The following is a 15,103-nucleotide window of genomic DNA, read 5'->3' as shown; positions in this document are numbered from 1 at the left end:
GAGTGGCAAGAAATATTCAAAGTGATGAAAAACATGGAACTACAACCAAGACTGCTCTACCCATCAAAGCTATCATTTAGAATTGAAGGTCAGATAAAGAGCTTCTCAGATAAGAGAAAGCTAAAGGAGTGCATCACCACGAGACCAGCACTACAGGAAAGTTGAAGGGTCTTCTTTAAAAAGAAGCTAATGAACAAAAGACTCTGATGAACTAAATAGATCCAGAGACACTGACGCAGGCAACAGACGATCATATTTCAGAGGGAAGAGGGAAGGGGTGTAGAGGGTGGGAAGAGATTAACCAAAGAAGTTACATGTATAACCCATTGACACAGTCAAAAATGGGGTGATGGCCTGGGGAAGGGGTTGGAGCGAAGTGGAGGGGATCAATTGGGGGGGGGGGAATGGGATACCTGTAATACTCTCAACAATAAAGATAAATAAATTTTAAAAAGAAAAGAAAATAGATTTATTACTGGGACGTCATACAATGTTACGGATTATTTCAGCTATCTCCGGAAGAAATTCTCCCTCTAATATATTAGTACCAAGAAAAAAGTTATTAAAAGCTAAAACTTACTCCAGACAACGAACATCAGTGTCAATGGTGCAGAATTTAAAAATTAAAGTGAGACCACTATATGCCAGGAGCTCCAGGAAGCACTTCACCTGCATCATTTCATTCAATCTTCCCAAAAGCCAAGAAAACAGACATACATGATCGCCCCTGTTTTACAGGGGTGGAAACTGAGGCTCAGAAAAACTTGTTCAAATTACACAACTTCTCGTCAAAGTGCAGCCAAGACCTGCACCTCAACCACTGGGCTCCGCAGCCCTCTCTCTGAGCCACTGCATTCAGCTGGCTTTGAGATGAAAGGACTTTCAGGGTGGCCAGAGGCACTTCAAGATGTATTCTAGCCAAGAACTGTAAACTGATTCCCTGCACAAAAATCCAGGGCATTTAGGGGCAGTCAGTTATAGTCACCTAGAAAGAGATGGCATCTAATTCATCTTTGACCCCAAACTCCCTCCTCTGCAGTCCCTGGAAAGAAAGCCAGAACTACTACAAGACAAACATCCCCTCCAGGTCTTAAACTATCACTGGTAAAGGCTGGCTAAAGGGGCCATGATGCAATTAGAAACCTCGGGACGGCAGAGGCTGCTGTTACCCTGCCAGGCTTCTATTTATGGCCACAGTCCCAGGAAAACCAGGTGAGTTAGCAGCTTCCATTGAAAGTCAGGCCTTCTGCCTTCTCCTAGAAAATCCGAGCAACTGTTTCAGCAAGGAGACAGGGCTGGAACTGGGTGGGAGCCCGCCAGGTCGTCCCAGACCCTCCGGACCCCAACGCCAGCCCTCTTGCCTCGCCCCACTGTGATCCCTGAAGGCTTCTGCAGACCCTGGAGTTTGCCATCACAGGCTCCAGTGGAAGAAAAGGGGTGACACCTGCAATCGAGTCACGTTCAACCCCAAGTACCCATCTGGTCTCCCCCTGCAGTAGGGAGCAACTTTGTTCTAAAGGGTTTCAAACCTCTGACCCATTTGGATTCCTGTAACTCTCCGGCTTCTAGAAAGGTCTGGAGGTGACTTAAGACAGATGTCTCTGTATTGTAAAACCAAAAGCAAAAATAAAAGGCTACTCCCAGCTCCAAAGATAACCACTGGCTTTAGTGAAGAAACTTCCGGACTAAGTATGTAGAAATACTGTCTTTGTTGGGGGGTAGGGAAGCGGTCATAAAAACTGAAGCACACTGTCAGCCCATGGGCTAAAGGGGGGCTAAAGGGTCTCGGGGCGTTCGATTCTAGTCAAGGGCACACACCTGATCCCCGACCCCGGTCAGGGCACGTGCTGGAGGCAACCATTCAATGTGTCTCTCTCACATCAATGTTTCTCTCTCTCTCTCCCTCCCTTCCACTCTCACTCTCTCTGAAAAGCAATGGAAAAAATATCCTCAGGTGAGAATTTTTTAACATGCTTAAAAATAATAACTGTACTTTTAAAAGGTGATGATAAATGATATTTTATATACAGTACGGATTAACTTTTTTAAAATAAGTAGCTTACAGTTTTGACGTTTAAGTAAGTATGTAATAAATAGTTATAGAACTAAAAAACTAAATAAAATTAGGGTATTTCATGTAAACCTCTAAAGTTTCTAACTCTCGGGTCAGGCAACTCCAGGTCCACGTCTGCACCGGATGGAACAGAGTGGCACCTCCCACTTCTGGACGGGACAGGAGCTCCCCACTTCTCCCAGTGCTCGATTCCATCAGCGCAGCCTCCGAGTTCGCAACGCTCGGGGTGTAAGAAGGCACGAAGCAGGCGGAATGTCCTATCTGAGGGACGGTGCTGGACAGCCATTTGCTCAGCTCCCAGCACATCTCAGCCACAAATGACTCAGGCCGGAAAGAACTATCCTCATATTCCAAAAGCACCTTCATTGCTTGTGTGGAAGAAATAAAACCCCATCTCTTCTCAGGGCCAGAGCTGCTGGCCTGACTTGTTTGATAATGTGGTCCTCACGGGGTGTGGACACCCACTCACGGCTCCCTTCGCAACTGGCTCCCTCTACCCCATAAACCCCTGTGCAGCAACTCCTCATCGTTTCCCACACACCACCAATAAAAATGCTTCTTTCTGCCCGGCCGGGCGTGGCTCAGCGGTTGAGCGTCGACCTAGGATCCAGGCGATTGGGGTTCGATTCCTGGTCAGGGCACATGCCCGGGTTGTGGGCTAGGCAGCCGATCAATGACTCTCTCATCATTGATGTTTCTATCTCTCTCTCTCCCTCTCCTTTCCAATATATTAAAAAAAGAAAAGTTTCTTTCTGACCCGGCCAGTGTGGCCCAGTGGATTAAGCGTCATCCCAGCCCTAAGAGGTTACTGGTCTGACTCTCAGTAGGCACATGCCCAGGTTGTGGGCTTGATTCCCAGTAGGAGGTGCGCAGGAGGCAGCCGATCAATGATGTTCCTCTCTCCTTTCCTCTTCTCTCTCTCTCTCCCTCTCCCTTCCTCTCTCTCTAAACTCAATAAAAAAAATATTTTAAAGAAAATGTTTCTGTTTCTTTAAGGGGGACTTAAATCTTTTCTACTTTAACAATCTTCTTCTGCCCTGGCCGGGTAGCTCAGTTGGTCAGAGCATCGTCCCAATAGGCCCAGGTTGCAGGTTGGATCCCCAGTCAGGGCACATACAAAAAGCAACCAACATACACATGAATAAGTGGAACAGCAAATCGAAGTTTCTCTCTCTCCCCCTTGCTCCCTCTCTCTAAAATCAATTTTTAAAAAAACACCCATCTTCTTCCAATTAAAAACTTAACCATATTTGTGAAAAGAGAATCTAAGTATTCCCGAGTCCGGCTTAGAGAGAAATAAGGAGCAGTTACATTTCATAATGTCTCTGGAGAAGAAGAGACGTCAGTTCTGCCCTCTCCACATCCCAGTCATGCTGAGCTGCTTTCTGTTCTCCCAATGCTCTGAGCTCGTGGCCACCACAGGGCCTTTGCATGGCTGCTCCCTGTGCCGGGGATACTCCCACCCTCCTACTCTCCGTGCCATCACCTCCTGAAGAGGCCTTCCATGGCCACCTGGCTCGGCTGCCCCTCCACACCTCCCACCGCACCTTCATCCACTCAGCAAACGCTCAGCGTGCCTGGGACACTCCGCCTGTGCTATAACCTTATTTTGTTACCTTCGCAGCACTTCCCACAATTTGAAACAATTTCATTAAGCTGCTTATTGTCTATCCCCTCTGAAAATCAACTCCACGAGGGCAGGCATTTGTATGTTTTGCTCATTGCTGCACCCCCAGCATCCAGCACAGCGCCGGGCACACAGTAGGTGCTCCGTCACCACTTGCCAAAGGTAAGGAAGAAAGAAAAGGCAAGGGAAGGGACAGAGGGGCATTCTGGTCAGTTCTGTGACACTGGTACACGTGAAAGCACCGAATCTGTTACTTTGTAAAGCCCTCACATTAAATACTCTACACAGAGTAAACAGAAAACGGGATCTTAGAAAACAATGCAAATAGCACAATCCACGAAGACGGAGGCCTTGTCCTCCTCACCTGCCACTGTATTTGCTGAGACGACTGAGGAGCTGCGTGACAGGGGGATGGACGGCCCAGGCCTCACTGCCGTCTGACCCTGCTGATGCAGGAAACGCAGCTTCAACCTTAAAATTTTGGGGAGTCCCAATGTGTTAGCCTGAGGGTGTCCCCTCCCTTCAAAGGTTGCTCTCCCATCCACACACGGGAGGGAGAGAGACAAAGGGCTGTCTGTCCCCAAAGCCCTGAGGTCCCTGAGCAAACAACGCCGAGCTACTCACCAGGGGAACCCAGTAGGTATAGAGTGCACCGAGTCTCATTTCAGGTACAAACTGGGAGCAGGCAAGGAGTAAGAAATAGAGGTTGAAAAAGTACTTGAACTGGTTAAACAGCACCTGGAACGCAGAGAGGAGAGAGAGGGCACAGTCAAGGCTTGCTGATGAGGCCGGGCAGGTCGAGTGGGGGGTGAAGACTGTTAAAAGACTTTCCTGCCGAAGAACTCAGCTTACATGATACCTTTCACGTAACGTTTCAACAGTTCTACACGTAACAAAAATACAATTTTAAACGTAAAAATGTAAATGATGATATACGTGGAAATTGAAAACACCGAATCCAAGATAGTGGATACCTCTGGGGTGGGGAGGGCTTGCTGGCAGCTTCAGCCGTATCTTCTATGTTTTATTTCTTAAACCATCTATTTTGTAAGCACAGGTAGGCCACTCAAAATGTTGTTTTTAGGAATAGGTTTTAGTGGGAAATGCTTATGATGTAAATTGATCAAAAAAGCAGGTATTAAAAATTTTTTTTTTTTTTTAATTTAAAGTAAGCTCTAGCCAGTTTGGCTCAGTGGTTAGAGCGTCAGCCCATGGGATGAAGGGTCCCAGGTTCAATTCCAACCAAGGGCATGTACCTCGGTTGCAGGCTCAATCCCCAGCCCTGGTCAGGGCACCTGTGGGAGGCAACCAATCGATGTGTTTCTCACATCGATGCTTCTCTCTCTTCCCCCACCCCCTTCTACTCTCTCTGAAAAGCAATAGTAAAAATATCCTCAGGTGAGGATTTAAAAAGAAAAAATTAAAGTAAGATAAATTGTCATTCCCACAATATGATCTCAATGCCATAAAACATAGAGAAGACTCCGAGCCCATGTGACAGGTAGATTCTGGCAGCTTTGGCCGCTCCCATGCACCCAGGCAGGGCTCAGCCACTGGGCGGTGAGTGAACATGGCCTGTCACTCCTAGGCTGTGGCAGCTAAGGCATTGCTCAGCCACACGCTCCTGGAAGGTATGAGCAGTACCTGTCCATGGATGCGAATAGGTTAACGTGAAAGTGCTACGACTGCAGAGTAACATACCAAGCAAAATGGAAACATTCATTAGCAAAAATGTTAACAGAAATTCTTTTTCTGGATGGTAGGATTAAAATGCATCTTTTTTTATTTCTCTATACTCTCATCCCCCAACTTTCCTACAGCTCAGTATGTGTTTTGTGATGATGGGGGGGGGGGATTTATAGTGTTCTGGTTATAATGCTAGGTCCCCATAATATATTTTTGTCTCTCATACACCAAATAACCGTGAAGTTATTCTAACTGATGAGGTAGCCTCACTGCCTTACAGACAGAAAGCAGCCACCTCCAGCAGTTGTTAAGGTGGTGTGGAAAAGAAAGTATATTCACAAAATCTGCCGCGCGACCTCAGTCTTCTAAGACGGGCACCATTGCATATATTTGGTGTGGGAAGAAAAAATGAGTGTGGTCCCTGCCCATACATACCCCAGGTAGAAAGGTGAAGAAGTTGTACTTCTGATTGTTGATGACATTTCGAGGGTACCTCTGGTCCCTCTTCTCGGGGTGCCCCAACCAGACCGTGCGGGGCCTGGGCTCTCCTCCACCACAGCATCTCAGCCACTCACAGCACCTGCGGGAAAGACAAGCACCCAGCATCAAGGCCACGCCCACAGGGTCACGGCCACGCCCATGGGGTCATGGCCACGCCCACATGGCACCACCCTCCTCCAAACGCTTTTCTCCAAGGCATCTTCACTGGGTCAGGAGCACAGCCACATCTGGAGCCCCATCCTTCAGGGAGATGGGACACAGCGCTGAGGCTCCTAAGAAGCTGGGGTCACAATCAAAGATGCTTTGTCCTCAAGCCCAATTTATTTATTTGGCTGTTATTACTGGTAAGACTGTTACTACTTTTACATTTTACAGATGTGAAAAGCAAGCTCAGGACAGTTGTATAAAGCACCCAGGTTTGCTGAGATGTGAGAAACAGCCGAGTCTGGCCTTGAACCATACCCATCTTATTAGAAACCTAGTCTCTTTCCAACACCCCTGCTGCGAAGGTTGCTGGTTACACCCAGATTACTATGCAAAGGGGAAAAATCTCCCTTCACCCCAGCTCTCCTCTTCAGCAATACAGAAAGACAGTGACTCAAAGCCCAGCATGGCCTGAAGATGGGTCAGTGTGCAACCTGGGGGCACACTGGCCCTGAATGCCACCCCCTGACCTGGCTGTCCTGAGACGGCAGCTCATAGCTACCAGGACACCAACGTACAAGGCAAGGGAACATCTGGGAATGTCGCCGGCTCTGGCAAAACAAAGCCACTCTGAGAACCTCCCCCGCAGCCCCCGCCAAGGCGGCTTGTCCTTCAAGAGAGTCCGTAATAAAGGTGTTGGGAGAATTACAAGTCCTTGTGGGCGCTGCAGTAGAAACACCCCACATTCACCTCACTGCCCTGCACACACAGGCTGGCGGGAGGAACCCAGCCCTGTCGGCCCGAGACACCGCCAGCCGAAGTGAAACCAACCAGACAGGACTCACATAATTATTACTCATCTGCCGAGGACCTCCCTTCTCCACTCGTCCTACAGGCCAGGCAGGCCCTGGTGGGGTGCTGGGGTCCACAGCTGAGCAAACACGGTCTCTGGGCATCAGGACTCCAAAGATTAGCAAGCCAGCAAGCAGCCCGCTCAGACGCTCAAAATTTCCATGCTGAAACCCGATGCTGCTCCTTAAAAATAGCATCTTCATTCCAGTAAACTGGTGCTCGGGTGCAGAGCGGCTCTGATAAGGACAGGTTTCTCTTCTAGTAAGTCATTCGTGTTGGCACCCCTCTAAGTTGTCCAAAGGCCAGAGACACACAGGAGCCTCAAGGAGTCCAACCCCATTCCTGCTCTTGGGTGTGATGTTAATTACCCAAGCCGGCCCTCGTGGGCTCTCTAAGGATTGAAGGAGGGAGGGAGGGAGGGTTCATGTAACAGGAAGCACACCCTTCTATTTGCAGGAGGAGTCATGACTGACTCCTCTGTGAACCAGGAGTTCTCTCCCCATCCTATAATAACCCTGATGGATCCTACTGTTGTCTGTTTCTAATGAAGCTAAAGAACGGATATAGCCCGGCCGGGCGTGGCTCAGCGGTTGAGCGTCGACCTAGGATCCAGGCGATCGGGGTTCGATTCCCGGTCAGGGCACATGCCCGGGTTGCGGGCTGCAGCCGATCAATGACTCTCTCATCACTGACGTTTCTATCTCTCCCTCTCCCTCTCCCTTCCTCTCTCTGAAATCAATAAAGATATATTTAAAAAAAAAAAAAAAAAAGAATGGATTTAAGGGAACCGCACACAGTCAGGCTGACTGTTTACAGAAGTTTTGTCGGTTCTGTTGTAGCACAAGGCTCCCCACAGCAAGCTGCCGGGTGAAACTGCTCGGCCCTTCGTGTGCAGGTGTGTGCGTGCCTGAAGCAGGTGCGGCCGGCACTGTGGTGGCAACAGGCTGGAAACAAGCCTGACCGGGCGTCAACCTGGCTGGTTAAATGAACAGGGAACGTCCACAGAATGGAATTCCCAGCAATCTCTGAAGGCTGAGAGCTGTTCCCACCAAATGACCCTAGTGCTAGAGATGCTAAATCGAAAAGCAAGGAGCCCTGGCCGGTGTGGCACAGCTGGTTGAGCGTCGTCGCCTGCACTGAGGAGGCCGCCTGCACTGGGAGGCTGATTCCTGGTCAGGGCACAGGCCGTGTGACAGGCTCGGTCCCCAGTAGAGGGCGTGCAGGACGCAGCCAAACGGCGATTCTCTCTCATCAATGTTTCTCTCTCTCTCTCTCTCTCAAATCAATAAAAACATATTTTAAAAAAAAGAAAGAAAAAGGAAAGCAAGGAGCTGAGAGGTGTGTCCAGGATGCTATTCTCTGCATGAAAACAAGAGCACACACGTGCAGACACAGCCTTACACATGCGGAAAATCTCCACCATCTGTCCGTTTCCTGGGCTCTCTGGCCTAGGAATCAATAAATTAGTTTTGTTTCATTTTACTTTGCCCAAGCCAATTTTAGCTGGGTATCTGTTAGCCCCTACCCCCAAACCTCCCAGCCGGCAGTCCTGCCTGCCACGTGGCTGGACCCTCCTTAACGATGTATCGCTACTGGCTTTGTGTGTCTGCCACTCTAAGCTTCTGGAGTGCCAGCTACACCGTAAAGCCTAAATTAATTACAATAAGAGAACTCAGTTCCTCACTCTCACTGGCCACATTTCCAGGGCTCCAGAGCCCCACGTGGCTATGGACTGGACTGTGCAGATACAGAACGTTCCAGCACGAGAGGATGTTCTGCTGGACAACATCCCTTTCAGCATCCCTGTCAAGACACCTCCTCCCTGACTCTCAAACCAATGTCAGTGCCAAAGAAAGTACATGAGACCTTGATGGTAAGTGGACCCCACACCCGAAGGAAATTTCCTAAGCAGTTTCCCAAACTTCAGCCATTTCCATACACACACAGGGTTTCCATGATATCCAACTACCTCTACTTTCTAAATTCATGATTTTGCCTAAATTTGCATACCTTAAATCAGTGATTCTCAACCAGGGGTGGAGCTTAGCCATTGGTATGTAGTAGACAGGAGGCCAGGATGCTGCTAAATGTCGTCCAACGCACAGGACAGCCCCCACGACAGAGAATGACCCGGCCCCAAATGGCAGGAGTGCCCCAGTCGAGAACTCCATGTACATAAATGCATTTAATTTCACACCCCTACTTAAATGGAAAACCAGCATCACCTGTCATACAGAGAAGGTAAATATCAAAATCAACGCCATGGAGAGCTAACAAGTCCCAGTAAATTCCCACTGGATACAGCGGCTCTGAGCCCGCCGGCTGCTTCTCCTTCCTGTACTGTGAAGATGTTAGCAAGTGTCTGCTGTTAAAAAGTGGGCCCTGGCAGGGTTAGCAATATTGAAGGAAAAGTGAAAAAGGAAGTGACTGTCTTGCGACACGTCTCAATGTGACTTAGTTCCTGCCCCTGAACTGCTTTGATTTTACCACTGCAGCACCTACAAGCATCGCCCGCCCGTATTTCAGGAACTAATGTTCTGCGGTAGAAGCCTTGGGCTTGGTGGCAAATTTACAAGTGGCCAAGTTTCCTCCCACCCGCCCAAACAGAAGAGGTGGCAGCTAGGCTCCTTCTCAACTTCTGGATTTATAACCTGCCTATCTCCCTCCTCTCACGGCTGCTGCTACACCCCGTCTGTCTGTCCAGTGGGTGGACTTCAGGCCTCCCACCCCTCCAAGGTCTGGGAGGGGAGGTGCCCAGAGCCATGTTGTGACAGCCGTCACCGGGCGTCATGGATTGCTAGTGCTACTTTTTTTTCTCTTTTTAATTTACCTTTGTTGTTGAAAGTATTACAGATGTCCCCTTTTTTCCCCACATTGATCGCCTCCAACCCACCCCCAACCCACCCCCCGGCCTTCCCGATATTATTGTCTGTGTCCACGGGTTACGCTTACAAACATGTAAGTTCTTTGATTAATCTCTCCCCGCACGCTCCCCACTCGACCCTCCCCATCTTCCCTCTGAGATCCCTCAGTCTGATCCACGCTTCTATGTCTCTGGATCTAATTTATTCGTCAGTTTATTTTGTTCTTTAGATTCCACATATGAGTGAGATCATGTGGTACTTGTGTTTCTCTGACTGGCTTATTTCCCTTATCATAATACTCTCCAGGTCCCTCCATGCTGTCCCAAAGGGTAAGAGCTCCTTCTTTTTTACAGCTGCGTAGTATTCCATGGTGTGAATGTCCCACAGCTTTCTCTCCATCATCTACTTACGGGCACTTGGGCTGTTTCCAGATCTTAGCTCTTATAAACTGCACTGCTATGAACACAGGGGTACATAAGTTCTTTCTGATTAGTGATTCGGATGTCTTAGGATATATTCCTAGAAGTGGGATCCCTGGGTCATATTAAATTTTTTGAGGAAACTCCACATTTCCACAGTGGCTGCACCAGTCTGCATTCCCACCAGCAGTGTAGCTAGTGCTGTTTCTTAATACCGACTGAGCTATCTGTCACTATCTGATCCAGCCCCAAAGTAACTCCTACCCCACATTCTAGACAGGCAGGGAGACAGGCTAACCACAGAATCCCCAGAGGGAGAAATTAACGGAGAGGCTGAAAAAGAAGTAACGAGCGAGGGCCACTGTTTCAGAAGAGCAGGGCCACGTGGCCACAGGTAGGAACACCGGCTCCCAGGCCCACGGGACCTGGGCGCACATCCCAGCCCCGCCCCACACCTGCTGCGTGCCTTCCGGCTACTCATCCTGAGACCCCACTTCTTCCCGTAAAAAGATAGGAGTAAGGCTGCCTTGCTGAATTACTACAAGGATTAAAGATTTTATATAGAAAAAGTATAGGACAGGACCTCGCACACAGCAGACAATTAATATTGAGCCCTGCCAGGTAGCTCAGTTGGTTAGAGCATTGTTCTGATACAGCAAGGTTGTGGGTTCGATCCTCAGTCAGGGCACACACAAGAATCAACCAAGGAATGGATAAATAAGTGGAACAACAAATCGATGTTTCCCTCTCTCGTCCTCTCTCTAAATCAATAAATATTTTTGTAAAAAATGGTAGATATTTCTCGAGTTATTTTTCTAGAATAAAAAAGTGAAACAGCCTGGCTAGCTTGGTTCAGTGGTTGAGCATCAACCTATGACCCAGGAGACAGCGATTTAATTCCCGGTCAGGGCACATGCCCGGGTTTCACGCTCAATCCCCAGAGCAGGGTGTGCAGGAGGCAGCTGTTCAATGACCCTCTCATCATTGATGTTTCTGTCTCGCCCTCTTCCTTCCATTCTCTGAAATCAATAAAAATATATTTTTAAAAAATCAAAGACATATTTTTTTAAAAAAATGAAACAATTTTCTCACCTGTTGATATGAACACATATCCAACTAGGTTAAAACGTAAGGCCAGAGATAATTTAGTTTGCACTGCTTCAGCTTAGATCATTTAAACAAAGAAAAACCAAAGTCGATTTTTCTTATGATTTGACTCTAAAACAAACAACGGTTATGACAGCCAATGTGCAGTTGTTTCGCACAGTCAGGCCAAAAGCAAGGGAAAAGCAAACATTATAGGGGACAGTGCCAAGGCAATGATGTTTCTGGAAAGTGACTACTGTAACAAGGAGTTGCCCTCCAAAGAAATGATTGTCTCTGTTCCCGGTGCCACAGCAATTAGCACCCTCAGTAAATATTTGCTGAACTGCCTGTGTGACCCACCAACCTTTCCAGAAGCCAAGGTCCAGGGAGCGCTCGGCTCAGTGTTGACATTGGGAAGATCCGGGAAGAATGTAAAGAAAAACTGAGAGCAATATGGAAAAAATAGTCTACAGCACTGGGAGGGGGAATTTGCCCCCCATGCCAGGGACACTTTGCAATATCTAGAGGGCTGTTTGGTTGCCACAACTGCAGGTGTAGGAAAGGGCAGTGCTACTGGCATCCAATGGGTGAGGCCAGGATGCTGCTAAACATCCTGCAACGCACAAGACAGCCCTACACAGGATGATCCCGCCCCAAATGTCAATCAGTCCTACACAGGGTGATGAGGCCCCAAATGTAAATCACCCAGGATCTTTGAGAACCTGGTCCAGAGCAGCACCCTCCCACACACTTCTGCGATGATGGAAATGTTCTACATCTGAGTTGTCAAAGAGCAGCCACTGAGCCACATGTGACTATTGAGCACTCAAAATATAAAATTTAAATGTTGTTCCATCAATTTAATTTCTTTAAATGGCCACATGTATCTAGTGCCTGCAATACTGGACTGCAGGTCTAGAAGGATGTAACCCAAATTGTTAAGCACAGGTGCCTGGGGGTGGGGGTGAAAAGTGGAAGTGAGGTACAAAGCAAAACTTTTACTCTTTGTTCTAAAAACATCTAAGTGGCCCTAGCCAGTTTGGCTCAGTGGTTAAAGCATCGGCCTGTGGACTAAAGGGTCCTGGGTTCGATTCCAGCCAAGGGCATGTACCTCTGCTGCAGGCTCGATCCCCGGCCCCAGTCGGGGCATGTGCAGGAGGCAGCCAATCCATGTCTCTCTCACATCGATGTTTCTCTCTCTCTCTCCCTTCCACTCTCTCTCTAAAAAAAGCAATGGGAAAAAATATCCTCAGGTGAGGATTAACATTAATTAATTAATAATAAAAACATCTAAGTGCCTAGATTTTTTTTTCCCCCCTAGGAGAATGCAAAACCTCAAGTCAGAAAGAATGCAAAGAAGGAAGCTAGTTCACTGACGTCTAACCATATCTCTGGCCACAGGGTGCTGCTGGCTAGAGGAGAAATGGGACTGTATCAGTGAAAAAAGTCAATGTGGCAATTTCTCTTTCATAAATGGAGAGCTCAGGTCCTCTGACCTAGCATGTCTACCTGGAGGGATGTATCCCAGGCAAATACGGGCACAGGTGAGCAACAGGAAATGCACAAGGATGCTCAAAGCTGCACTGAGAGAACAAAACCTGGAAGGGCCCAGACGCCCATTAAGGAGGGACACCCTGTGCCATGAGCCTGTGGCCATGAGAGAATGAGGTCACACTGGCAGGACCAGAGCCAAGTGACGAGGTGGGAAGGAGAAAACATAAAGCTAAAGACATGCCATTTATTATGCTATATTCCAATTCAAAGTACATGCTACTATCCTACCCAGGGGAAAATCACTGGGAAGCAAACACACCCCCCCCCAGCCGGTTATCTCTGGTTCTCCTGGGGGGAGGGGTCAGACGTGGAGGGTAGGAACTGTCGTCTGTCCCCACTTCTGCTGCGTTACGTCCGTCCCTACTGGTCTCTGCCTGCCCAGCAGTGCACCATGACTCACATCGCGTCCCACCCCCACTAGGATTCAGTAATTAAAGCCCAAGTCCCAGCCTCTGACCTCTGTACCCCAGGTCCTCCATTCTCAAGCCACGGGCCGCAGCCAAGGCAGGTGAGCCCCGAACGCGGGTGCCCAGTCCCTCCCTCGCTCGTCCACTTTTCTCCAACTTCAAACCCTCTGCAAGACTCATTCGCACCAGACTTCCTGCAGCAAGGCCCCCCATCTACTGACCCTTCAAAACCCAACTCTGTGCTTCTGAAAGAGAAAAGGAAGCAGCTCTGGGCACCCCTACACTGCACTTGTCGGTTTCTCTCTAGTCAAGGACGGGCAAGCTCACATCTACAGGAGCCTCGCAAGCGACATAAAGGAAAAAACAAACAAAAATCAGCACAGGGTCTGGTGGGACGGGCACACTGTGGAAGGCAAGTGGCCACCCCCAGCGCCTGCCAAGACATGTTCCTACGAAAAGCCCAGCACGACAGACCATCCGATTCTTCAAGACAGAGACGAAAACAAGACTTTAATGTGCAAACAGTGTTTGGCAACTGATTCAATCTTTCTTAATGTTTTTTATTGATTTCAGAGAGAGGAAGGGAGAAGGGGAGAGAGACTGAAACATCAATGATGAGAGTCACTGATCGGCTGCCTCCTGCACGCCCCCTACTGGGGAACGAGCCCACAACCCGGGCATGTGCCCTGACCGGGAATCCAACCGTGACCTCCTGGTTCATAGGTTCACGCTCAACCACTGAGCCACACCAGCCAGCTTCCATTTTTAAATTTAGTGCAAAACAAAATCTGCATTGAGATACCGTTTTTTATTTAGCAGGATGATCACGATCAAAAAGCACAGAAATACCTGCGTTGGTCAGAGTGGGCAAACGGATACTTTCACAGCTCGGAGGGGTCTAAATCAGGATTATCTTGAAGGAGGGTCACCTGCTGATAACATCAAAATTACAAATGCACTATGACTCATTGAGTCCCCTCCGAGATATGTTCTAACATGGACACAAAGACTTATGTTCATGGTATTCACCGTAGCACTGTGAGCAAAAGCAAACCACTAGAAGTAACCTGAACGTCCATCAGGGGTAGACTGGTTCAAATGTGGTATTTCTATTCAATAGACTCCTATAAAGCCATTAAGAAGGGGGGATGGGGAGTGAAGCTTTTTATGTATTAAAATGGAACAAGCCCAGGATGTATTATAAAGTTAAAAAACATATATACATATATACATACATATATATAGTACTGTGTAAGGTATATTAACAATTGAGTAAAATAGAGGAAAGTCTATATGTATGTGTAGCTAGACAGATAAGTAGGAAATAAATAAATAAATGCATGGGCTTTTTTGATAAATGCTCTTAAAATTCTCTAGAATGGCCCCGCCAGTGTGGCTCAGTGGTTGAGCATTGACCTAGGATCCAGGAGATCCCGGTTTCATTCCCAGTCAGGGCCCATGCCCAGGTTGCAGGCTTGATCCCCAGTAGGGGACGTGCAGGAGGCAGCCGATCAATGACTGACTCATTGATGTTTCTATCTCTCTCCTCCCCTCTCTCCCTTCCTCTCTGTGAAATCAATAAATATTTTTTAGCCCGGCCAGGCGTGGCTCAGCGTTTGAGCGTCGACCTGGGATCCAGGCGATCGGGGTTCGATTCCCGGTCAGGGCACATGCCTGGGTTGCGGGCTTGATCAGTGACACTCTCATCATTGATGTTTCTATCTCTCTCTCTCCCTCTCCTTTCCTCTCTCTGAAATCCATAAAGATATTTATATAAATAAATAAATATTTTTTAAAATACTTTATAAAGAATAATAATAATAAATAAAATGAAATAAAATTCTCTAGAATGACCATCACAAACTGATGTGTGGTTGCCTCAGGAGGGG

At 48.0% G+C, this 15,103-nt stretch overlaps 1 protein-coding gene across 2 annotated transcripts in view; it reads right to left on the bottom strand.

Annotated features, from left to right (window-relative positions):
- Positions 1–15,103, bottom strand: part of ATP9A (ATPase phospholipid transporting 9A (putative)) — a 117,444-nt gene that overhangs the window by 85,885 nt on the left and 16,456 nt on the right. Inside the window, exons 1-3 of one of the 2 annotated variants that reach the window (XM_081149655.1) lie at positions 6,878–7,068; positions 5,823–5,967; positions 4,326–4,439 (exon numbers count right to left, since the gene is read on the bottom strand). In XM_081149655.1, the coding sequence (XP_081005781.1) occupies positions 4,326–4,439; positions 5,823–5,967; positions 6,878–6,879 (261 nt within the window). In that variant the 5' untranslated portion in view covers positions 6,880–7,068. Of the gene's footprint in view, positions 1–4,325; positions 4,440–5,822; positions 5,968–6,877; positions 7,069–15,103 lie in introns of those variants that run through there. The other variant, XM_081149654.1, reaches the window with a different exon arrangement.

This window comes from Miniopterus schreibersii (genome assembly GCF_964146895.1).
Source record: "Miniopterus schreibersii genome assembly, chromosome: 10".
In the NCBI taxonomy this organism is placed as follows: Eukaryota; Metazoa; Chordata; class Mammalia; order Chiroptera; family Miniopteridae; genus Miniopterus; species Miniopterus schreibersii.
This window is presented reverse-complemented; position numbering and strand designations above follow the sequence as displayed.